The sequence below is a fragment of the Ambystoma mexicanum genome, chromosome 2q, assembly GCF_040938575.1.
Source record: "Ambystoma mexicanum isolate Mex_15411 chromosome 2q, UKY_AmexF1_1, whole genome shotgun sequence".
Classification (NCBI taxonomy): Eukaryota; Metazoa; Chordata; class Amphibia; order Caudata; family Ambystomatidae; genus Ambystoma; species Ambystoma mexicanum.
Window position 1 is genome coordinate 1,490,848,793 of NC_090924.1, and position 26,824 is coordinate 1,490,875,616.

Consider the following 26,824-nt stretch of genomic DNA (forward strand, 5'->3'; position numbering starts at 1 on the left):
CAAACGCCTTCCAACACACTTCAAAACCTCTGGAATATCAACATCTTTTGTCCAACTTTGAGGAAGGCAAACGCAATCTAAAATACGTCGAGTTTTGTCCAAAACATAAATTCGACGTGACCGTTCTTCAACGTAAAAGAGTGATGCGACAAGAATTAAAAAAACTCAAAAGGCCACTATACCGCCACTTTGAGAGAGAGCAAAAGAGCGATTAAAGCCAAATATCAGAACTGGCTTAAATCACATGCAGCGATTATGCTGCAAAATGACTCAGAAGACATGCTGCAAAAAATGGCTGGTAAAAACCCAGCGCCCTACTGGAGACTGATAAACAACACTATAGCTCCGCAACAAGCTCTACAGGCTATTGCAGTTACCGAAGCCGATTGGGACAAGTTCTACACAAATCTATTCCGTAGAGACAAGCCGTCATCTACCTTTGGTTGGATGTGGTATAAACTTGTTGGTGCTGAACCTTCTAAAGATGGAAGCAATTAGAGCCAATGCTAAGATCCATCTGGCTCTGATAGACCTGTCATGCGTTTGACAGCATAAACTGGGAGTTGTTGTGGGATAAACTCAACGAATGGAACTGTCCCCCCAGTCTAGTGGAAGCAATTAGTGAATTACACACGGACACTTCTATCAAGATCCGTTTGGATACTAAAGGCACATTATCCGCTCCTATTAGCACACATAAGAGAGTGAAACAAGGCTGTCCGTTGGCAGCCATCATTTTCCATCTTTTTATATCTGATGTAAATGAAGCATTCATTGGTGCAACTATGTTTCCTCCGAAATTACACGGTTCGCCCATTGACTATCAGGTTTACGCTGATGACCTTATTTTGGTAGACCTGACGCCTATAGGCCTTCAGCGTAAACTGAACTGCCTTGACACCTATACTACAGCTAACTGACTCCAAATTAACAAACAAAAATGTGAAATCTTAATTTTTGAGAAATTACAAGGTTGCAGCACACGAAGAAAGAAGTTCAGATGGTGTCTTGCTAATGAGCAATTGCAGACCGTAAAACACTCTACATACCTGGGCATGAAGATCAGTGCCAGCAGAAATGACGCGCCATGGGTTGAAGTTGTGAAAAGCAAATGCAGACAGATGGCATGCCAAGCGATATTGATCAACAAAAAATTTGGGAAATTCTCATTAAAACCAACAACTGAATTCTTCCAACAAAAAGTTGTTCCCGCCCTAATTTATGGCAGTGAAAACGCTTTTGGCTGCACAAGCGACTTGTTGAACTCACTTGAAAACATATTCTGGACACGAGTATTACAGTTCCCTAAAGGAACCTCGACGGTCTGCCTTCGATATGAACTGGGCTTTATCTCAATTAATGCAAGAGTTACCTGGAACCTACTGAGCCTGTTTAGAAAAACAATGATGAAAGATCCAGTGGTCCAATTCCAAATACTACACAAGCCTGATACCGCCAAAGAATACACCATCCTCTTCAAATGGAATCTCCTCTGTCAAACACTTCTAAAGGAGTATGACATCTCCCTTCTAACGTTAATAGAGAATCCCGAGCTGGCAAATACCAAACTCTGAAGAGCAGACTGGATTAAAACCTGCGAATTAAGAGCAAAATCAAAATTAATGCAAGAGGTCCCAGGAGAAGCCAAAGCGTATGGTCAGAGACACACTTATCTAACTCTCCTTCCGGACCAACACGCAAGATCTCTATACATGCGATTTAGACTAAACACGCTAGAAACGAAAGAGCGATTGGGCATTTGGGTGAAGCATGCTGACACTGATCTTACGTGCAGATTCTGCAGCAAGAATAAGGAGACCTTAAAACATCTCATGATGTTTTGTCAAGCATTTCAAACTTACTTTGGGGCAATGATTAACGAGCACCAGTGTATGTCTGCTGAAGATTGGTGGAAAGCCCTCTTTGAGGGGCTTAATAGAGCAGCTCTATTTGCACTAACAAACTTCCTTTGCGTGCTAAAAGGCCCCCTGGACGCACAAAAAGTAAACTTGGGTGTAAACAAAGATGAGAAGTCTAATGCAGCTGTCATTAGACCTATCTTCTAAATATGACACAGTGGTTGCGACTACAGAGCTGTTAAGATAATGATGGGGGAGGGAGGGAGGGATGGATGGAGGAAAACAAACATTTTATGTGATGTATCTTTTTGTTTGCTTTTTAAAGGTTGAATAAACCAATAAAAACAAAAAAAACATGTGGTTTAGATACATCATATTGACAATAGGCAATGCATGATTTGGGTGCTTTAAAAGGTTCTCCCCTTTAAATGACAGATACTGCATCTCATCCCATGGGATCTCCTAACCACCCTTGGCCTGGTCTCCTCCCAGGTGATACTCCTGCAGTACACCACCCACAAAGTCAGGATCAGGGAGTGTCTGCCTTTCCCTGGCCACCGGAAAGGACACTTTAGGCAGGGTTTATCCAAAGGATACCATTAGATAGAACTCACCGAGGAACGCAAGCATCTGACGTTTATTACCCCATGTACATTATTTTGATTCAACCGCGTGCCTTTTGGACTTGCCTCAGTGGGGGCAGTATTTCAAAAATTGATTCCAAAACTATTTATAGGCATGCCAGACATGTACTTTCAAGATGATATCTTAATATGCAGCAACACTGAAATTTAGCACACAACCAGATTGGAGGAAGTATTAAGGAAGTTCAGAGAATATGGCATAACAGTCAAATTGGAAAATGGCAAATTGTATCAGAGTGAGGTGGACTATGTGGGGCGCAGGCTGTCTAAACATGGCATCAGCCCAAAGGAGTCACTAGCCAAAAGTATCACTGCAGCACCGGAACCTACGGATAAAATTGTACTGTCGCTTTTAGGCATGTGTGAGTTTTACACTAAATTCATGAAAGGTGTTGCTGGAAGAGTTGATTCGCTAAGGGAACTATTACGGAAAGGAGCTAAATTTTAAAGGAAAGAGGCACAGCTACTAGGCTATGAAAGAGAAAGCAATGCATTTGAAGGGCTCCTACTCTTATGCCAATTGACATTATAAAGAAAAACAAAAAATATGGAAGAAGCCAGTAATAAAGGCGTGGGCACAGTGTTGACACCAGGATAAGAAACTGGGGGAAGTCACAATAAGCTTTGCCTCGAGAACTTTAATGCAATCTGAACGAGAATTCTCAGGAATTGTAAGACATTAGCTTGTGCCTGGGGAGTGCAGCATTATCAGCAATGTGTTTGAGGAGCACCTTTCATCATGAAGACTGATCACAAACCTATACTTTAAATGTTGAGCACAGATGGCACAGAACACGCGTCACCCACACTATTTAGATTTACATTGAGACCTGTTAGAATATAATTATGGAATAGAATTTAGAGAAGGCCAAGATAACAAAGATGCTAATTCCCGGTCAAGGATGCCAGTCTGTGAGAGGCCAGCAAATGATATGGCGGATAAGGAATAGTATTAGATGACGTTTGTGAGAGTGTGATTTCTAAAGAGTTATATAGAAGAACTATCTATGGAAAGCGTGATACTTAGGAGAGATTAAAAGTTATACTCCCTGCCCCACCCCCCAAGGATATGAGAGTACATATTATAGTGAATGCTCCTGTTGGTCACTTGGGAATGACGGGCACAAAATGTTTGGTTAGGGAATATTTTTGGTGGCCAGTTATGGACAGGGAGATTGACAGGTTTGTGAGAGATTGTAGGCAGTGTAGTGTAAGTGACAAGATATGACCCACTAGGACACCACTTCCGGTGCTATTGGAAGTAGAAACTAAGCCATGGCGTAAAGTGACCATGGACATTACAGAACGATTTCATGAAATGGAAATCTTGAAAAAAAATGAGCATTAGCATTGATAGATTATTAATCATTGGCCAGAGGTACAATCTGTCGGGGAAATTACCGGAGATGTGGTCATAATATTTTTATGAAATATATTTCAGAGAGAGGGCGTACCTCGAGATATTGTCAGAAGATGGTGGGATTTCTGAAAGAAAACGAACAATTCATAAAAACACATCTTTATTGCCCACAAGCAAACGGTTTGGGTTTAACTGAGTAATCAAGGACACAGTGCAGTAAAGCAAGGCATTGCAGCTAGAGTTAGAAGAAGAAATCAATAACACATTTCATGCATACAGGGTGAGGAAGTTCTAAGGCACTGGTAAGACTCCATTTGAATTAATGAGGTCGGATAGCATGGTAAGCAAGAAGAAGGGAAAAGCAAACACGAGTTGATTATGGGGGAGCGGTGGAAAATAAAGTTTGAATGAAGGTTAATTATGATAGGAAGAAAGGTCCTGTATATGATGGTTTGAGCGTGGGAGATCTGGTCAAAATAGGGTTACCACGTGCTGTATGTGAATGTGATTGCAGATACTGGAAGCCTGTCGAAGTGGTGAGATGTACGAGAACGAGTGTCATGACATGTGGAAGACATTGGGGACCTTGAATAGAGCTGCTAACTTCAAAGCATCTGGATAAGCATTGTGAAGGGCAAGATATGCTGTGATATCATCACATGATCTTATCGAGTGGAACACCACCGGGTTCAATTCTAGAAGAGAAGGGAGATGAGAGTGAGCAGGTCAAGAGAAGAGGAGGATTGTGGCAGTACTGCAATGAACTTAAATATACATATATGTTGAAGAATAAAGAAGACTTTGAAATATATTCACGATTTCTAGCCTCATACTTCTGAATCGAAATAGAATAGAAACAATGGGACAGCTTTCTATTGATGCATAAAACAATGGGGCATCAACATACATGAAACAATTGCGCCCTTACATCACTAACATTACATGAGAAAATTGGACCGTAACTCACTGACTATACCTGAAACAATGGGGCATTAACCCTCTGCTCCAACAACCTTTACAATAAGACATCACACAACTTATGGTAGACTGAACATTGTGACTTATAACCAAACAACAACATTTACTGGATGTAGTAGGTCATGTGTCTCCCAGAACTCCTTCTAAAAGCACAATCCCAACTAACGCAGACTTCTGTAGCCTCCACTTCCTCTTTCACTACTACCTCTATGTTCACCTCATCCCCACACCCTCCCGTGAACTTATTACTATCTTGTTTTCTTTACCCCACCTTCTCCTTGCTCCTCTCTTCCTAACACTCTCCCCTGAACTTACCACCTCCTCCTCTTTACAGAACATCCACTGCTTATGCTCCACCCTCTAAGTCTTTTGTTCCTATTTTACCACTTTCTCCACAGCTTTTTCTCCATCCAGGTCAATCAGCATCTTCTGCTCCTCTATCCTTTCCAACCTCCTCCACTGTCGCTGCTTCACCAAACCACAACAGCTGTGCTTTCTGAGTCCTAGTATTTATATGCAATCCTTCTATCCCCGGATGCTGGGCTTGTTCAAAGAGGATGCACATGTGGTATGATTTTGCACGACTGGCTGGACTCAAAGGGCGTAACGGATGCAGTTGTTTCTAATTAGTGACAGCGGGCCTCGCTTGCTGTGCAGACCAAGCCTAAAGAAGCCCTGGTCAAAATCTTGAATTATAAGTACCAAGTTCCAACATCTACGAGAGCAGACTGCCAGATGTGCAAAGACAGGGCACATCTGGTAGTCTGCTCTCCTAGATGTTTCTCCCATAGGACGGTACCAACACATCACGTTTGCTTTGGTATGCATTAATGGTATGTTATTGTACTCTACACACAGAACCTACTTGCAAGGACCTGACGACTTCCCATATAAATTGAGTAATGTGCACTGCTTGTGTTACCGTCTGTTAAAAAGCCACTGGAACCCATGACATATGTGACCAGCCCTTGCTCCTTTTTTGCAGCTTGTTGTGGGGGTGTGGATATTTCCTGCAGCACCCACAAGCCCTGCCTCATGCGACAGGTGGTGGCAGCCAGACCATGTTCATCCCTTATACACCCCAAAGGTCAGGCAGGAGACATCTACACATAATATACTCTTGTTGGAGTAATATGTAAATAGGCAAACAAATTTTACAACATCAAGTTCAAAATGGGTGACAATTATTGCAACTGGGAACTAGCATGAGCGGAAACTTTAGCCCAGACGAACACGTGGATGAATCAACTGGTATTAGATGAAACAGATGTGGTGTGATCTAGTCACACACAACGTTTCAAATGACCAATACAACTTTGCCTCAAATGTTGTAGTCTTGTGTTGGATAGATGGGGATGCACTACTAAATGTGTGCTCATAGACGATTATAGAACCAACCCCCAAAATTAAGATTTGGTCAGATTGAGGTGAGAGTAGTAGATTGTATAGGACATATCCGACTATCAAAATGCAAAACCCTTAGAGGTTTGTTCTAATCACCAACATGATACAATTAAGCATATCTTCTTTGCCGCCTCCTGCCTGCACTTTTATGTAAAACAGGATAATGCTGTAAAGGTTCTAAACAGACAAAACCTATTTGGTCAAACCCTAAATTTCATGGTAAATTGAAATACATTTTGGTATAAATGGAGTCAACTACTTGTTTGTGTTTATGTCTTTTATACCTTAATGGGTGGGTTTGAATAAAGGTAGCCATACAGCACTCTTTCAATATGAAGTTCAATTGGGCTATTTAAAACCCAGGTGGCCACCCCACTGCTCAAAAGAAATACATCACCTCTGTTCCAGGAAGCAGTTTATTCCAAAGTAAACCCAGAGAAAAGAAATAGATTTAACATACAAATATAGGGACTACTAACATTCCTTTTCAATGTTAACAGTGATGTATTAGCTGAAGTTCAATATTCTTTTAATCACTAATTCATTCAGTTAATGAGCACAGGTGGGTAAGGCGTAAATTCGGCACGTCAGCTTATACAGGAACCCTTTTCATTTGGTAAATATATGTGTCCACTATTCCTTCTTGGAATTCAGAGGGAACGGCTATGACATCATTACACCCACAACATTTCATTTTAGACCAATGGCACTCCCTCACAGTCCAGTGAATAACTCTATTCCATCTTCCATTTCTACTATCTCCATAAAATGTCACCTCTTTTTACATACATTTACATTTAATTTCACATACATGAGTGATTTGGTGGCGAGTAAGCGCTTGCTTCTTAGCAAACCCTTTCTCACATTAAGTGCACTCGTGAGGTTTCACACCTGTATGTATTCTCTGGTGGATAGTAAGATCTCCCTTCTGAGCAAACCCTTTCCCACATTCAGTGCACTCGTGAGGTTTCTCACCTGTATGCATTCTCTGGTGGATGGTAAGATCTCCCTTCTGAGCAAACCCTTCCCCACATTCAGTGTACACATGAGGATTCTCACCTGTATGTGTTCTCTGGTGGATAGTAAGATTTCCCTTCTGAGCAAACCCTTTCCCACATTCAGTGCACTCATGAGGTTTCTCACCTGTGTGTGTTCTCTGGTGGATAGTAAGATCTCTCTTCTCAGAAAATCCTTTCCCACATTCAGTGCACTTGTGATGTTTCTCACCTGTATGTATTCTCTGGTGGATAGGAAGTTGTCCCTTCTGAGCAAACCCTTTCCCACATTCAGTGCACACATGAGGATTCTGGCCTGTATGTGTTCGCTGGTGGATAGTAAGATGTCCCTTCTGAGCAAACCTTTTCCCACACTCAGTGCACTCATGAGGTTTCTCACCTGTATGGGTTCTCAGGTGGGTAATAAGATGTCCCTTAATAGAAAACCCTTTCCTACATTCGGTACACTCATGAGGTTTCTCTCCTGTATGTGTTCTCAGGTGGGTAGTAAGATTTGCCTTCATAGCAAATCCTTTCCCGCATTCAGAGCACTCATGAGGTTTCTCACCTGTATGTATTCTCTGGTGGTCAGTAAGTTCTCCCTTACTACCAAACCCTTTCCCACATTCAGTGCACTCATGAGGTTTCTCACCTGTATGTATTCTCCTCTGGTGAACAGTAAGGTCTCCCTTACTACCAAATCCTTTCCCACATTCAGTGCACACATGAGGTTTCTCGCCTGTATGTATTCTCTGGTGGATAGCAAGATATCCCTTCTGAGCAAACCCTTTCCCACATTCAGTGCATGCATGAGGTTTCTCACCTGTATGTATTCTCTGGTGGATATTAAGATATCCCTTCTGAGCAAACCCTTTCCCACATTCAGAACACTCATGAGGTTTCTCACCTGTATGTGTTCTCTGGTGAATAGTAAGAGCTGCTTTCTGAGCAAACCCTTTCCCACATTCAGTGCACACATGAGGTTTCTCACCTGTATGTGTTCTCTGGTGGGTAGTAAAATGTTCCTTCCTAGCAAATCCTTTCCCACATTCAGTGCACACATGAGGTTTCTCACCTGTATGTGTTCTCTGGTGGATAACAAGATGTCTCTTCCTAGCAAACCCTTTTCCGCATTCAGTGCACTTATGAGGTTTCTCACCTGTATGTATCTGCTGTTGGCATATAAGTGTATCAGGCAAATGGACATTATTCTCAAATTCAGTGCACTGATAAGGATTTTCACCCATGTCCTCATGTGGGCAATCAGCATGTTCTTGAGATAACATTCTCCGCATTTTGTGCTCATGGAAGGTTTCTCAACTGATTATTTTGTCCAGTGCCTAATAAGAGGCCTCTTTCCACTGAGACGTTTCCCAAAAAGAGAGCACAGGTGAGCCTTCTCATATGTAGGTCCTTTCTGGTGACACACAAGCTTGTTCTTCTAACTGAAGTTTTTAAAATATTCAGGGTATTGATAATGTCAATTTGAATTTTCTGGGCTTTCATAAATAATTGTTTAAACAAACTAGACATTCAGAATGAACAGAGGATACCACAGGGGCAGCGCGCTGGTCTTGGAATCAAGACCACGCAGAGCAACAGAGGTTCGAACAACGGATCCACGCTTAGAAACCAAATTATGGTATTAAATTGCATTATAAACAAATAAATATTAAAAATAAATATATAAACTAGCACTCATGTGCTCTCTCAGGAATAATAGGCAAAACAAAAAGCCTTATCTTACTGAACAACAAGCACTGTTGCTATCATTATCAAGCACTGTTGCCGTTATTTGTCAGTAATGCTGGTTTGAAGCTTTGCAGTTCATTATTCATGATAATTTAACAATCACTGTTGTTGCATTTCTGAGGCATCAATCACCTATTGAAATAAAAGGAGAAGCACATTACTAATGTTTACGACACGCAAATGTAGCCTTTTGAACAATTACTTGAAACAATACAAATTATTGTTTAATTTAGCATACATTATAATGCAATGCACCAATCAGAAACCATAACTGTACACTTCATATAATCTCCTCAGTAGAACTCTGCATACAGATTGAGAAACACCAGGTGATTATTGGAAAACAAATTCTCGGTAAATAGCAAGTGCATTGTATTTATTTCTCTAATATTATATAAACATTTGTTAATAGACAGAAGCACTTTTTTGTTTCTCATAGAAATGGAAAACACACTTGAGTAGTTAGATGAGAACTTCCCAAAATTAGAAAAGAGTGACAATAACATCTCCAATGGTAAACAATACATATTTTAATGTAAACGAATAATGTAATTTGTACGCACTTTACTAAAATAATAATGTCTATTTGTCTTACAGTACATAGTTCTCATGAAGAAACCACTGCCCGATTGAATTGGACACAATCCCAAGACTCACAAAGAGAAGCCCCATCCCCAGCTCTACATAATCAAATGACGAACTTGGCTACAAAATTGGATGAACCAAGTAATGATTTTAAGGAACTTTTACAATTTGCCAAAAATCTGAGCATTCAAAATGTCCTCTATCAGTGTCCTTCTTTCACCCGTGCCCCTTGTCCTGCCCTTAGCCTAGGATGTAGTGCTCAATTAGAATGCTTTTTCCTTTATTTCATAGAATTCAGATTGAGCTGGCACCCAACCCGTCTCACATCCCCTTTTACAAATTCCCCCGTGAACCAGGCCGGTGGGTGGAAATACAACATTTATTTTACTATTCAAACGAAATCACACAATTTTAATATTGGGCAGCAATCACCAATGGGGTGATAATTACAGAATACATGATGAAATACACTTAGTGTGACATTCTACTATAACATATCAAAAGCACAAATGAATATGAGCACTTTTACTATTCGGGTAGATGGCACTGGAGTTAAGATTTCCCCCAGCAATGCTCCCCCAAGCCCCTAATAATCAAATTTTGAGTGGATAGAAAGGGGCAGGGGATACCAGACAGCAAACAGAATTAAAATCCAACCTTCCCTCAAGAAATGGGAGGCAAAATCTGGTTTGAAAACCTTGGCATGAATGACACTCGGAATTGGTAAATAATTAATTTAAATGTGTGGTTGAATAATGAGGTAAATATGATCTATCACAGTATCAGGAATGTAAAAACACTGGCAACTACAAGGCCAGGTATCAGCAAAGGGCATACAGTTCAAAAAGAAACTTGGAAAGTAATAACACAGTGCAGCCGAAATCACACGCACAGAATTTGCAGCTGCTAAATGACACAGGTTTAAATGTCAAAAATGGTTTGAAAAACGGGTGAAATAGACGGAATCGGAATGTGGTTTTTAGGCTGGGTGATAGATGCACATCACAGGGATAATATGAAAGTGAAAGAGTGACTATAGCTGAATAACTGGATGAGATTTTCAATGTGAAAGGAGATTCGGTTTTGGGAAAATAAAAAGTTAACAGAGAAAATCGGTTGGGAGAGAAAAGTGACAAGTACTACAACTATATCTGTATAACTAGATTATTAAGGAGATAACGCTGCCCATGAAACAGGTTAAGCGGCAGCCTTAACCCCCTTCACGCCGTGTTTCTCTTTATGTGGAAAGTAATTAATTTACTCCAAATATGGCTAAGGACTTATGCCAAGGACTAAAGGAATGGGAAGGAATGGCGCTAACACTGGGAGATCAAGAACAGCATGCACAGAGAATTCTGACAGTTTGAACAAGTTATCAGTGTATTGATGGGATTACTAAGAGAGTGGAACAAAGACAAGGTATCAAGATAGGGTATACTACGTGTTGCTATGGGATGGGGAAATACTAACAATCAGCGCTTAAGTTTGGGATTTGGGACAGCCAACCGGGTTTCTGGACTCAAAGGATCTGGTCACCGCAGCGGACTCTCCTGGCAAAAGACTGCTGGGCAAGTCTGGTCACGGCACAGCGTTATGCAGGTAATGGGGCAAAAAGCGGGTCTGGTCACAGGATACTCTCAAAAAGGGTACCACAGCCTTTCCCACTTTTTCCCCTGAGTTAGTGGGATCTCCTGGTGGGATCTCCTGACCAACAGTTTTGGATTCTGAACATTTTGGGACCCTTCATCAACACCCTGAGGTCCTCTTTCCCAATATAATTGGTTTCCATCAGAGGAAAGTCCTCTGGGTCCTCAATGTGTGGGTAGCATTTCCCAATAATCAGATCCCTTTTTTGTGCAGTGATTTAAATTCGCATCTGTGGTCTCCTTACTCCACTGGGCAGTTGAGAGTTCATTGTGAGCATTTGTCTGGGACCTAGTGACAGCAGTGACGTGGATTTCCCCCAACAGGGACTCTATCTCATGGATGGCTCCGATTCTGGCCAGCTGATCAGTTGGGTCATTTCCAGTTTTGTCTGACCCCTCTATCCTGGAATGACCCTTAATCTTCTTCCAATAGATGGTCATCTTTTTAGAAATGACCAGATCATCAATATTTTGTATTAGCTTGACATGTTTAAGTGGTTTGTTATTAGCACACAGCATGCCTCTGGTTTTCCTATTGACCAGGTCCTCCACAAACCCGTTCCGGACATCATCTGAATCGGTGATTATGACCAGGGCGTGGAGTTGGTGTTGGCCGGCACCATGTTGTCCTGGGTTTTTTAGACTTTTGTCCTCGAGGCAGTTTTCTCTGGCAAAATCATGAAAGTCAGCCAGACCTTGCGCGAGGGGACTCTTCTTGTTTTGGCCATATCTGATCTCCACAGGAAAACCTTGAATGGACAGAATCCAGGAGGTAATTCTGGAATTAACTCACATTTCCTGCCTGAATTCTGTCACTTTGGAGGTATTGCAAAGGCTGGTGTGGAGTCTCCACTATGATGTGCTCCCCCTGGATGAACGGGCGGTAATTTTTCAGTGCCCACACTGTTGCCAGGAGGGCCTTCTCACAATCGTTGAATTTTTCCTCCACAGATGATAAAGTCTTGCTTGCATAGGAGATGACTTTATTGTCCATGTCATGCTTTTGATATAATACCGCTGTCAAGCATTTATTCGAGAACCCTGTTTCCAATAAGAACTCCTTGTTTTTGACAGGGTAAGCTAGACACGGCTCTTGTGAGAGACTTCTTTTGAGTTGTTTAACTGCCTCGGCTTGTTATGGACCCCACTCCCATTTGACCCCCCAGCCCCTCAGCAGATGGATCAGGGGTCTTGTGACCTCGTATATCAGCCGCTATCTCTCGCATCTTATATCAGCGGCTATCTCTTGTATCGAGGGGGGGAAAAAGATGGCAGCGGTTTCATTACTAAAACCATCCGGTTTTGGTAAAAACCTGAGATATTGCTATCTATTTTGGGTAAGGGGGCACTCCCTTCATCAAATATTAAAAACGACTGGTTGGAATAACCCCAAAGCACAAAAAGACACCAAGTATATGCTTTGCGGCCAAGTTCTTTCGGGCCTGGTCCGAATCCATGCATCGGTTTGGACTGTGCGGCCCCGCAAATATTGACCTTTTTCGCTATGGGAAAATGAATGGGAAGTAGGCCACAACTTTGATTTTTGTTTTCTATTGTATTGGGGTTTTTTTATTTCGTTTTTTCAAACAAATCTTTACTAAACGTTGCAGTCTGGGGCTGGGGGAATGCGTGTCCCTAATTGAATTCAGAATTCAAATCCATCGCACGAGTCACACATTTTTACCAATTCATTTTTTGGGGGTTCCTATGGGAGTCGGACTCACCTTAACTATCAGGCGGTGACCGCCGCCCTATAAAATATATATCGTCTTGGGGCTTTGCAGCAGAGAGGTGGAGATGCTTTCCAGAAATGAAATGCCAGTATTTGCTTGATGCAAGTGTTTCCCACACTATTACCGGGAGATGCCGCAAATGAAATCACTCAAAACGCTATTTGGAGGAGGAAAAAGGATGGCATCAAACTTTGGAATTAACTCCTCCACGACCTTACAGAGTCTAATAACGTTCTCGATATAAGAAAGAGACTCAAATCTCTTGTTTATGTAGTCACTCCTAGGGGAACACTGATTAGATGCCCTGGCCGTAGACGCTATATCAATAGTAATCACATCAGGCTAGAGGTCGGGAGTGGGAAAGAAGACACCAAGTGAAGTTGTGGATTTAAAGAGGGGGTTTGGGGAGCCAGTTATGGGTCGAACAATTGAGTTTATCAGAAGAAGAACGCGAGAATCTCACAAGATCTCCACAGCAACGCAGCAAGACACGCTCAGAAAAATCTTCATCACATGAAGCGATGAGTGATGGGGGTAATGGGGTAGGGTTAGGGTTAGGGGTAGGGGTAGGGTTAGGGTTAGGGTTAGGGAAGGAAAAAGTTATTGAGTGGAGTGAGAGGACCTGGAAAAAAGAAGGGGGACACGTGGTGAGTTCTTGTGAGACTTTTTAATTCTGAGCAGTTCCCATTATCGTGTGAAATTATTGCAGGAATAAGATTATGAAAAAAAGGTTTAACATCTGCAGTGCCTACATTTACTGTGCAGGGGGTTTTGGGTACAGCTGTTGCATTTCAACGAAGTCCACCTTATCCACGTGCCCCCTGTTGCGCATCCCATGACCACAATGATGACCTCACAGGTGACATAAGGCTGCTGCCCCATTAGACGCAACTTCCTTAAGTAAAACAACCTTAGTGAATATGCCAAGCAAAGCTTTAGAAACTGCCTTGGTGGTTACTGTTTTTAATGAGATGGCCTCAGGATACCTGGTGACGTGGTCGACCAGCGCTCAGGATAAACCTATTGTCTGAGGTTCAAGGGGACCAACAATGTCAGTCCCTACCCTTTCAAATGGTACCCCCACAACTGGGAGTGTTACCATTTGAGCCTGGATTGTTGTCACTTTTCAAATATAACTGGCAGGTGACTTTCTACCTGGACCCCCATCTTGGGCCAGTAGAAGTGCATGGCTAACCTTTGCTTGGTTCTCTTGATGCCAAGGTGACCAGCAAGGGGGACGTCATGCGTCAGCTGCAAGAGTAAGTGTCTTACAGGATGGGGGAACTACCAACCTCTTATAGTCTCCTTCTGTGGGCTCATTGTACAGGAGCCCACCTTCCCAATAGATCCTATGCTTCCCTGGAGGTTCACCATCAAGCTGGGAGCATGCCTGTCTCCTAAAGCCTTCCAAAACATTGGCCCTTACTAAAATCAACCCTATCACGACCACCTTCAACCAATACACTGTGGAGTTCAGAGTGGTCATGGGGATTGAGAATTTCAGGCAACACCCCTTACTTGTCCGATTCATGTGTTTGGCCAGCTACCGCCACCTCAGTGGTAGCTGAGTTAGGGGGCAGCCCTGGTTTATGACCTTGTGCATGGTCTCTCTGTGCGGTGTCAACCACAAGACGTACGTCTCCGAGATCATTCCCCAGCAGGACCGTACCTGGGACTTGCCTCTGTATGCTCACTGGAATCCTGACCATTGTACCGTTGATAGTAAGATTTACAGGCATTACTGGGAACTTGAGAGGGGGACCATCAGCTAACTTGGTGGGCACCAGGAGAGCTCTGGCAAGTTCCTCTGGGTTTACCAAAGTGGATCCACCACAGTTCTGCTGGCCCCACTATCCCTAAGGGCAGGAGTATCTACTCCATTGAGTGGCACACTGTCCTTTAAAGTAGTGTTTGGTATTGTCTGGTATGCTAGCATACACCTCTGAGACTTTAGGCTCCCAGGAACCCAGGGAAACTAGGAGTTCCTCAGATTATATCCCACTGAGGAAGGGGTCTTAGGAGATGGATGCCCCTGTGATCTCTTCCTCCTCATAGGAGGCGAAGGCCAGACTCAGAGTGGACCCCCAAGGTTTTGACCTTACATCTGGGCCTCCCCTTCACATAGTCATTTGCTCCACAAGCCACACAAGATCCATTGGGTCTTGGGATATAGAGAGGCTTACTATATCCAGAGTTCTGTCTGGGAGTATAACTCCCACTACCCAGATCATTCTCTTGGGACTTACCCTTGTTTTTATTTTTGCGGCTCTTTTGGAAGGGAGTTGTATCAAAATCCACCCTCCTTATCTTGCTCTTTTTCCCCCTCCACCTGCTTACCAGGAGTAGTCTTGTCCTTAGGGGGCACTCTGTGTGACACCCACAAATCTGCTGCACTAGTTAACTTCTTTGGATCTATCTCCGTAGAATCAGCCAAGTGCTGCTTAAGCTCAGGGGAACAAGATGCAAAAATATGTTCAAGCATGACTAAACTTATCATACCCTCAAAGGTGGTGCCCTTATAGCCTTCAACCCAGCCAGTCAAGTTTCTCAAGGAATCAGTAACCTAAAACACCTAAGTGTTACCTTCTTTCTTTTTGTACTCTCTAAATCTCAAGTATTGAGCAGGTGTCTTCCCAAACTTTAAAATGAGAGTTTGCTTCAATTTTGCAAGGTCTACTCTATCAATCTTAGACATTTCCATAATGGCACTGCAGCCAGAATGGGGTAGTCGACTGAGCAGTCTTGCAATCTTGTCAGCATCCACAACCTCTTGTACTTCACATTCATACTGAAATGCAGTTAGCCAGTCCATGATGTCATTCTTTTCATCATACAACTGAGCAGATCTTTAGGAAACCGTGAATGAGAGGAGGACCCAGACCCATGTCCAGATCCCTTGAAGGAGCCAGTTGCAGCCTGAATCTTGGCCAGTTCCAACCGGTGATCCCTATCCTTTTGTTTTTCTGCTTGCTCAACTCTCAGCATTGCCATGTTATACTCAAGCTCTGTCTGCTTAAACAGCAGTTCTTGCTTCTTGAATTCAAGCATGGCTTCACCATCAGAGCCAACAGACAAAACTTGGGACTCTACATCATCCCTGTCTTCATGGACTGCATGGATGAGGGAGCGACAGCTCTGCCAGAGCTGTCAGTGAGAGTAGCCCCGCCACCTTCTGCGTTCTCATCTGAGCTAATGGCATCGAGTTGCGCCTCTTGCTAATCCATGATCCTTTGGATCATTTTACTTTTGATAATTGAGCGGATAAGTATTGCTTGGTACACAACATTCTCAGTGTTTCTGACTTGGAAGCATTCAAGGTTATGTTAGTTATTGCTTCCATGTTTTAAGATAGGTTGTTAGCCTTTACAGTTAAGTTACTATTGTAACTGTAGGTCACTAGGTGTTCTGGGTAAGTGTAATCTGGGTACTTGACCGGTGCGCAACACAGGGTACCTTCGATCCTATCCCACCGGTGTACACCAATTTGTAAAGATGGATTTCTGAACTCTGACCTGGTGGACAAAGATTCAGAAGGCCAGCCTAGTTTCTTGGAACAGGCTACCCTTCTGGACAAGCCAGACCAATCAAGGTAGCATTGGTGGTGGTCAAGACTAGGGCCTCATTATGACCCTGGAGGTAACAATGCCGCTTTTGGTGGCATGGCTACCCCAATTCCGCGTACCGGGTTTGGGTTCCCTGAATGGGGAAATACTGGGGCATTCCGACCTTGGAGGGCCTGGTATTTCCCCATTAAATGAACCCGGTACATCCCCATTCCCATTTCAGCCCCCATAGGACTCAATGGGAATGGGGATGATGCTAGCAACGGGCCTGTTAATGACGGGCCCGTTGTTAGCATCTTGTCTGCTTGCGGGACCCAAGGACGCCTGGTTTTACTGCGAGCAGACATTGTAATGTGGCGGTAGTGGGTTAACGGGGGCCGGCAGCTCTACCGACCCCGTTAACCACCTACCTCCTAGGTCTCAGAAGGGGTGAGGGTGATCGAAAACTCACAATGAGCACACACATTAAACGACGCAACACATTACTCTGAGTCAGGTGTATATATGAAAAACACAAACATTTATAAAAGGCCTTTTTTAAATCAAACACAAAGTAAATCTCAGCAGTATTAACAAACCTAACACTAACTATGAAACATACAAACAGTAACTAGTGGCCTAAAGGAATATTACACAAGTAGAGATCCACAACCTGCAATGAAAGGTGTCACACAGTGTGAATATATCTTGGGCAGTCCTTCAACAATTCAAACCCTAACTAATAGGCAGTCCAGTCCCTAAGAAGTGTGGAGCCTTGCGCTCAAAACTACATTTAGTGCTGGAGCACTTGATTGTGCGGTTAAGTCAAAACAACTCTTCTTCAGGGGGCTGTACTGGCTCAGGGAGGTGGGTGAGGTGATGAAGAATAACTTCCCACTTCAAGGAGGGAGGGTCTCCCCAAGAGGGCAGAACAGGTTCCAAGAATTGGGAATAGCTCGGTAGCACAGCTCAACAAAGGAGAGTGGCACTCAGGGGACACTTGTGTATAAAAGTCTATGGCTGTGCAAGGGGCCACCGGTAAGGGATGCCAGTACTTACCGACCCTGAGTGCACTCCAGACCAAACTTTGCTAGTCAAATCCAGTTCGTTTGCAGGTTCAAATACTGTAGTTGCGCGGCTCTGTGGCTTTCAGGGGCTGCATTCCGGGATTTATTCTGTGGCGGGGCAGTGTCTATTTTATCTGCTCCTGGTTAAGGGAGCAGGCCAGTCCCACTGCAGCTCGTCTTAGGACACAGGGGAGCACCCACGAAGATTGTCAACACAGATAGGCGACAAAGGGACGGCGTATGCTCTGGTTCAGGCGTACTCTCTTAATTCCAGACCTAGGAATGCTAGGTGTACGAAACTCGGCAGGACAATGCCTTATACCCAGAGCTTACAGTTTCCAAAGGCTCAATTCGAAACTCGAGTCGGTGGCGGTTCCACGGCAAAGGTCATGTACGAGCTGGTCAGGAGATCCATCTCTGGACGTAACCAGTGGGTGGTGCCTACCTCCTTCCGGAGCCTGATGCTAAGCCACGCCCATGATGCGGCCACAGATGGTCATCAGGAGTTTCATACTACTCTAGAAATCTTGCGGGAGGTTGCATACTAGCCACACATGGGGCAGGACCTGACCAATATTTGAAGGGGTGTCATGTGTGTGCACAATTTCAGCCAAGTTCACTCACACACCAAGCTCCCCTCCAGAAGAGGGGATGACACTGCCTTGGTCAGATTTACAAGTAGATTTCATCGGGCCCGTGATTCGCTCCTCTGGGGGAACGAGCACACCAAATGGGTGGAATGTCTCCCGGCCTAAAATTGCAAGGCAGAAACAGCAGCTGCCCTGATGATCAACCAAATCTTCATGCATTTTGGCCTACCCCAAAGGATTGAATCAGACCGAGAAAGTCACTTCCCAGCGAAGTGATGGCAAAGATGTGGGAGATACTTGGGGTAAAAAGGAAACTTCATATTGCATACCGCATGTCCTCTAGTGAGGAACAATAAAACAATTGTGAGCATTCTAAAAATGTTTGTGGCAGATTCTGGGCTGAGTTGGGACATCCGATTACTGCTTGTCCTGATGGCCATCAGATTTACACTATCTTCTGCGACCAAAATGTCTACATTTTAGCTAATGACTGGACAAAAATGGTGCTACCTCAGCATCTGCTCTATAGAACACAAGAGCAGACACAAATAAACGCCTCCACAACTCATGAATATGTTGAGAATCTAAGAAAACACCTTCAGCATGCTTTTACGTATACTCAGCGTAATCTGGAAAAATCAGCAGAGGGGATGAAAACTCAATATGATTTAAAAACAACCAAAAAGGAATACCAAGTAGGAGACAGGGTCTACTTGTACAATTTTCAAAGTAACCAGTCTAAGGAGAGAAGATTTCTCCCCAGCTGGCGAGGTCCTTTTCAAATTGTAGATAATAATTCACCTGTTGCCTACAGAATCCGCATCCCCAAAGGAGAGCTGTCCGAAGAGAAATTGGTCCACATTAATCAGTTAGTTGATTGATGAGCCCAAGGACAGTCAAATAGAGGACACCCCTGAAGAATAAGAAGTAACTCAAAGAGAAAGGAGAAGGGAATAGGTAGGTCCATCGGTATATCCATCTAACAGTGACTCATTTTCTTCCGTGTTATTGAAAAAAATATGTAAGGAAAATGTGGTGTAAACATTTCCTGTCATTGTATTGATAAGTAAATTGTTTGCTGATGTTGTTCAAGTACCCTCATGAATGTAAAATGTACGTTTTGTTTCGCTTTTCAAACCTCCAGGAAAACGGTCAGTGCAAGAGACTAAAACCTGTTTTTTTTTTAATCTATCCCCAATTAGATTACTAATTCCATTCCCTCGTAGACCGATGAGGACATCCCCGGGAACCCGGGAAGGAAGGAAGGAAAGGGGGTGTCGCTCCACACTCCAACGAAGGGAGGATCGTGGCATACCGCTCCCTGATGAAAGAAGAACTCCACCCAATGAACCCCACGTCACCCTGTTCTCCCTGTTATGGAGAATTCTCAGACATGTGCCAATTCCCTCTACCTTAGAGACCCAGCAACTTTGCTGGATTTTGAGTACTTGATTTATTTATTTTACCTGGAGAGAGTGTGACCCTTTTTTCCACACTCTCTCATGCATTTTGATGTGATTTTGTACACTGTGTTTCTTTTGGTTATGGGGTCTGACAAACTCCATAGGCATCATCTTTTACATTGTGTCACAGCACCTTCAGTGCAGTGACACAGGGAAGCCTTTCAGGCTTTTCCAAGGTTTAACTACCTTCTCTGGGATAAACTACTGTTTCCCAGAGCAGTGAAATTGACTTTACTTACAATTATAACTTGATAGACCCAGCACACACTACAATAGAGTGTTGGAGAAGTTACTTAGTATCCCCTTTGCCTAGCTTCTCATGTGACATTCTTTTCATGTGCACCAAAAAGAAGCATTCAAAAGCAGCCTAGTGCTGCGCTACTATGCTGCCAGTGAAAAAACGTCCAACAAAAACAAAAGGGAAATGTTCTGTATTAAAAAAAATGGCTTTGCACTGATGCCATTTCCATGTTTTCAGCATTACACAGTTTGGTTCCAGTAAGACACATCCATGTTCATCCATATTCAGGTTGTACACCAGCAAACGGGGGCATTCCTCACTGAATGGCATGTTGTGTCAGGCAGAATCTGTGAAATAGCAGAGAACTTCACTCCCAGCCATGCGGGAAACGCTTTACTTTTTGAAACAATCTAACACCATCAAAACTCTTCAGAAAAGCTCTCGCTCTACTTTTTTTTATGCCAGTTTCAGAGAACCCTTGTGTTGGGCAGATTTCTATGTAGTAGAAATTGAGTAGGGCTATAAATAATGTTCAGAATATGGATGCGAGGAAAAACCGCATCTGTAAAAGTGACATCCAAGAAGAATTATCCCACGTGTGAACTTGTGCTTTTGCCAAACAAGAAAAAGTCTTTTAGAATTAAATGTTAAAATTAGGGTCTGTGCTTGCACAGAAAGGTGATTGTAGACAGGGGTTGCTCTAAAAAGTACATGATATTAGTTCCAAAAAGACTTGGCTTTTGTGAAGGAAAGAAAACGTTTAAAAGCTGTTTGAAGACTCCAGAACTTGCTGTCAACCCGGATTTTGCAAGGCAGGCACTTCAAAGTTGCTCTGCCTCTCCTGGGAACAGAATTACTTCCCCCCAAGTGGACTAGCCCCCTGGGTACATGAAAAGGGCCAAGGTGGCGGATTTCCCAATCTCATCAGACTGCTTGACATTGCTCTAGCATGAGACAATGGACTGCCAGGACACATAGTTGTGTATTCCTGGTGACACCTCTGCTCAGCTGCAACTGCCAGGATCAAAGAAGTCGTAATGACAACCTCTGGGCCAGAGAGAGACATTTGGCTTAGGGGTGGAAAGACTGCCCCTCTTTGGGGACAAAGCCGGCCCAGATAGGTCAAAAGATGTGGACCTCTCTAGCATGGTGGGTGCGGGGGGAAGCCTGAAAAATGACATGACACAGTTATGTTAAAATGTATTTGTACAGCGCACCGTCACCAACGGAGTTGGGCCCCAAGCGCTCTGGCGGATCTGCAAGCGAGAAGGTGGGATGGGTTAGTAGATGAAGCGGGAGTAGGATAGTGATGAGAGGAGTGGTGTTCTGTTGACAGCTTCAATTCGGTATACACGGTATATGCGAGTATTGGATCTATGTCAGTTCTCATGTGCTGTTGGTGCGGCTTATGTGTTGAAAGTTAGATGCAAATATGTCCCACATTGATAGGCATCAGTGTACCGATTTGTAGATTTTTAGGGGAGACGGTTCCCATTAGAAATTGCAAAAGATTATTAGGGCTAAACTACATTGTACAAACCTGGGAGTTGGAATGACAGATCTGTGTAAAATATGGAATCTGCCTATGTGATTTTCAAAATCCCAACAACTGAAAAAATAACTGTGGGAAGGCCATGTACATCATAAAAGCACATACCATAAAACGGAGTCACCTGCTTCAGTCCAATCTACTACCAGGGAGGAGGCGAAAGTACAGCTTGACCTATCCGATTTAGAGGTAGGCCTCGCTTAGTTCAGCCCACATAGTAAAAATCCTCTAGTGTCATGCTCCTTATATAAAAGGGGAGGCGTAGGGAGCTCTGGACAGACAGACAGACACTCTCTTCTGACTTTCCAGCTCCAGTGCATCCAGGGATCCAGGCCTTCCACATTCACCCTATAAAAGTTCAGATTCCAGAGCCAGCTGATTTATCCAGGCAGTGCCATCAGCCACAATTAAACCCCACAAAGATCCCAATAATTCAGGGAGAAAGGGGGAAAGGCTGGGGTACCCTTTTTGAGATCATCCGGAGACCAGACCTGCTTTGCCCAGCTGATGCACCTTGCTATCTACTGATACCAGACCCTGGTTGCCTCGCTGATTCCCTAGAGGAGAGTCTAGCAGCTGCACAGTGACCAGACTCCTGTCCAGCGACCCGGTTAGCTGTCCAAGCTAACCCACTCAAGTATTGTTGTAAGGTTTAGGTCGAAATGACCGAAAAAAAAGGTCGAAACGACCAAAAGTTCTAAAAATGCTACCACCAAACGATCGAACACCAAAAGTTCGATCCTCTGGTGGTAGCATTAAAAAAAACGGGGGCTGCGTGGGTGTCCCCTGCATTGCCCCGCTCACTATACTTTATGGTATAGTGAGCAGGGGCTGCGGGGGACACCCCTACAGCCGTCGGTTTAAAAAAAAAAAAATAATAATAAAAGAAAAGGACCCTGCAGCGCCAGATCCCAATCACAGAAGTGAAAGGGAACTGGCGCTGCAGGAACCAGCGCGAAGGTGAAGGTAAGTGGGGTTTGTGTATGTTGGTGGTGTGGGTGTGCTGAGCGAGTGGGTGGAGAGTGTTATGTGTGTGTGTGTGTGTGTGTGTGTGTGTGTGTGTGTGTGTGTGTTTTGGCAAATTATCGGGGCTGAAATGTCCAAAAACAAAGTGTTCTAACTTTTGTTAATTCAAACATTTAGTTTTCGGATATTTCAGCCTCGATAATTTCCCCTTCGGTCAAATCACTGGGATTCTTGTTGTAAGGCCAAGGAGGTAAAGACACTTGTATTCTACCTTGACTCCACCCTCTCCTCCAAACAGGTGAAGTCCATGGCCTCAGCCACAGCTTACACCCGTAAGATCATGAGAACAGGCAAACCCTTTCTCTCGGACGACAACTGTATTCATCTTGGCCAGAGCCCTTATTCTATCTAGGCTAGATTATTTTAATGCCTTATGCATCGGCACCAACAAATCCACTATCCATAGGATTCAAATCCTTCAAAACAATGGACCTCATTATAACCCTGGCGGTAGCCGTGCCTGTAAAACAGGCACTGCTGCCGCCGGAGTTGCATTTTTCCAGCACCCATGAATGCGCAATTACCGGGTCATGCCGAGTTTTAGCGGACCCGGTAATTGCCCATTTGCGGGTGCCGGTAATAAGGGACTCCCCATCCCCATAGGGCTCAATGGGAATGTTGAGGGCGGTAGCACCGGTACCATTAATAACGTACCGGTGCTACCATCATGTCCTGCTCGCGGTTGCCAGTCCGCCCGTTAGGTCAGACCTGGCGGGCAGGTGGGCACCCACGAGCAGTACTTTTAGTATGGCGATGCGGTACCAAAAGTGCCGATAGTTTACCGGCACCATTGTTACCGTACCGCCAGGGTTATAATGAGGCCCAATGCCTTGAGAGCAGCTCTAGGCGTGTCTAAAAGATCTCACATACCCATGATAAGACGCCAAAATAAATTGGCATTCCACACAAAACAAAATTCACTTAAAAGTTGCATCCCTTACTCACAATGCTCTGAACAATGCAGCCCCTTGTTATCTCACGGACAGATTCCAGAGTAGAATTTCCACCAGACCATCAAGAACAGTCAATACTAACAGCCTCATCATAGCGAGATTTAAGTTGTCTATGGCTGGGGGTAGCAGTTTCCCAGTCAGAGCGGCACAACTTTGGAACTCCCTGTCACGTCCCATAAGATAAGATCAGCCCTGCCTTAAATTCAGATCTAACTATATCAATTGGCTGAAATCCTTGGACAGTTAGATACACACTAATGTACACATGACTCCCTGTGACACTCTGCCTGTATATACACATGTATCCATTTGTCTATCATGTATGTCTTCTCTTATGTATCTATTTATTTGACCTGCCACTGCCATGTATATACACTTCTGCTTTTCATATACTGTAACCTGTACCTTAAGCGTTGCATATTCTGTACTGTTGCGCCCTGATGCCCCCGTGTCTGGTGCACATTATAAATGAACAAACAAACAAGTATTTCTCCTCCCGAGTAACCAAAATTGCATCCCTTGCTTTATTCCATATCCAATCCCATAGAAATCCTATGACTGCCATAGCAAAATCCCTAAACTTGTCAGAATTCTTTGTGTACCCTGTTCTTAGGAAAATCTGTAGTAATCTCCATGTGTTAGCACCATTCTTCCCAATCATTTCAGTCTGTTGGATAAGTCCTGAGCACTATTTGGAAAAAATTATCTCAATTCCCATCTAAAGAGAGACACAGCGTAGTGTGAAGGGGTGTCGCGGGCGGTGTTCCTCTTTGCTAGCCACTAAAATATAGTACCAGTAAAATGTTCATTTTCCTTTTAAACCGATTTTCCCTGTGAAACTGCTTTGATTTTAAAAAACAATTTTTCCATTTACCAGTAAGAATCACATACTGTCATCATTCAGAGTTACCCTTGCACTAGCATATCCTACCTGTGAGGTCTCTCAAATTTCAAACTGTTTTGCTATTTAAACCCGTGAAACGAATCATTTGCAATTTCTCCACGTGTGATTTTGCTGCACTGTGTTTTTCTTTCCAAAGTAGATTTACCGAACTGTATGCCCTTTGTTAGTACATTGCCTTGTAGTTTTCTGACTTCTTTGATACTGCCATACTCATCCTTGCCTTATTCATTCAACCTAACATGTAAACCAAATATTTAGTAATTCCGAGGGCACCCACAGGGCACGATGGAGAGAGGGGTGACTGTACAGAAAGGGGGGGGAGAGCGAGAGTGCACAGGCCAGGACTGCAGTGACGGCGCTAAGGGGGGACTGTGCCCCCCTTTGAAATCCTGTGCCCCCACCTTGTGCCCCCCACCTAAGGCGAGCAGTGACTTTGTTCTCTGTTTGTGGTGTTATTTGTGACAGTTGAGACCGGCCTGGCTTCTGTACAGGGACCTCCATAGTGTGCAGAGCAGTTTGCAGCCCCTCCCATCACAATGTAGCCCACAAACTGCTAATGATGGGCCATTAGTCACTGAATAGTTTGTGCCTACATTCTGATGGGGGGTGGGTGCAGTGGGGTGTGGGTAGTTGGTGTGCACAAAAGCCTCTCTGCAGGAGTGTTACCTTTCATTGGCGGCCCCCCACTTTTGTCTGTACCCCGCCCCCTATTTTTGTTTTTGGTCTCCTCTGTGCCCCTCCTAAATTGGATACAGAAGCAAAGAACAGCGTGCACAGAGCGCCAGGCACACATCACAGCAGGTATTTACCTTCTGCAGTCTGTGCTCCGGGCCTTTTGCTGAACACGAGGGCGCGCCAATAAAGTGCTCAGTTCTAGAGAAAGCAAACATTATCCTATGATTAATTCATCTATAATAAGAATGATCTAAATTACAGACTCCAAGTATTAACATGACATCCAGAGGCAATGGGCCTCATTACAACTGTTGCGGTAAGGCAACAACGGCGCCGTTGTTGCCATACCGCAACAGAACGAGTTTGCTCGCGGGTGCCGCTCTGCACACCTGACCAGACCAGGCGTGCAGAGCGGCACCCGTGAGCAGCCCAGGAAGGAAGCAACGGTACAGTTATGAACGGTACCGCTGCTACCATCCTCCCCATTCCCAGTGAGACATATGGGGGCTCAGAAGGGAATGGGGTTGTACCGGCTCCGGGTCCCGCGAAAGGAAAATTGCTGGGCCCTCCAAGGTCAGAATGGCCCGGTAAATTCCCCTTCCGTGGGACCCGGACCTGAGTTTGGTCCAATGTATAATGGAAATGTCCAAACACCACCACCCCCACCATCATAACCCACCCCCACCCTCATAACCCACCCCAACCCCCACCATCATAACCCACCCCCACCATCATAACCCACCCCACTAGCATAACCAGCGAACAGTCCCATCCCACCCCCATCATAGCCTGCCCCCACCATCATAACCCACCCCCACCCCCACCATCATAACACACCCCCACCATCATAACCCACCCCCACCATCATAACACACCCACCCCCACCATCATCATAACCCACCCCCACCCCCACCCCCACCATCATAACCCACCCCCACCATCATAACCCACCCACCCCATCATAACCCACCCCCACCCCCACCATCATCATCATAACCCACCCACCCTCACCATCATAACCCACCCACCCCCATCATCATAACACACCCCACTAGCATAACCAGCGAATAGTCCCATCCCCACCCCCACTCCCCATCATAGCCTGCCCCCAATCACAGGAGAAAGGGTTATTGAAGGAAACCCCGAAGGAAGACATTTCTCCTCAAAAGCCTCTTTTCTCGCATAGAAAAGGGTGGAATTACTCACCTGCAGCACTTACAGCATTAAGAGACGGGGAGGGGGGGTCCCAGAGACCCGGCCCCGCAGATCCAGCGCTTAGAAGCCGCGGCGTGACAGAGATCCCTGGCCCGGTAACAAAGACTGGATACAGAGACGGCGAACAGACATGCGCAGTGGAGGCCGTGAATAGCCATCCGAAGTGACGAGACACAGATCATCAACGCATGCGCAGATAATGGAAGACGCCTGCTTCTGCACGGAAATATCCAGGAGGCATGCGCAGAAGCAGATAAACCGTTCTCGGTAGCAAAGCCGGGCTTTAGAGCTGGCGAACAGACATGCGCAGTGCTGAGATGGCTGAACTGAGCATACGCGGTGCAGGGACACAGCTTATCAGAGCATTCGCAGATAAGAGACACCGCTCATCAGAGCATGCGCAGGGCAGAGATGCCGCTCATCAGAGCATGCGCAGTGAAGAGACACTGCACATCAGAGCATTCGCAGATAAGAGACACCGCTCATCAGAGCATGCGCAGGGCAGAGGTATAGCTCATCAGAGCATGCGCAGGGAAGAGACACGGCTCATCGGAGCATGCGCAGGGCAGAGGTATACTGCATCAGAGCATGCACACAAAGAGATACGCTCACAAGAGCCTGGGCAGAAACGGACAACAAACAG

General features: G+C 44.5%; 1 protein-coding gene across 2 annotated transcripts; it reads right to left on the minus strand.

The window, feature by feature from the left end:
* Window positions 1-6,647: 6,647 nt before the first annotated feature.
* LOC138570316 (zinc finger protein 615-like) lies at window positions 6,648-26,342 on the minus strand. Of its 2 annotated transcripts, none has more exons than XM_069649099.1 (3): window positions 26,173-26,342; window positions 25,101-25,164; window positions 6,648-9,124 (listed from the first exon to the last, which is right to left on the minus strand). In XM_069649099.1, exon 3 carries the CDS (start codon window positions 8,533-8,535, stop codon window positions 7,111-7,113), a length of 1,425 nt encoding a protein of 474 aa, XP_069505200.1. In that variant the 5' UTR covers window positions 8,536-9,124; window positions 25,101-25,164; window positions 26,173-26,342; the 3' UTR covers window positions 6,648-7,110. The 2 variants fall into 2 exon arrangements, with proteins under 2 accessions (XP_069505200.1, XP_069505202.1); XM_069649101.1 differs by having other exon boundaries at window positions 26,186-26,338.
* Between the last annotated feature and the right edge of the window lie 482 nt (window positions 26,343-26,824).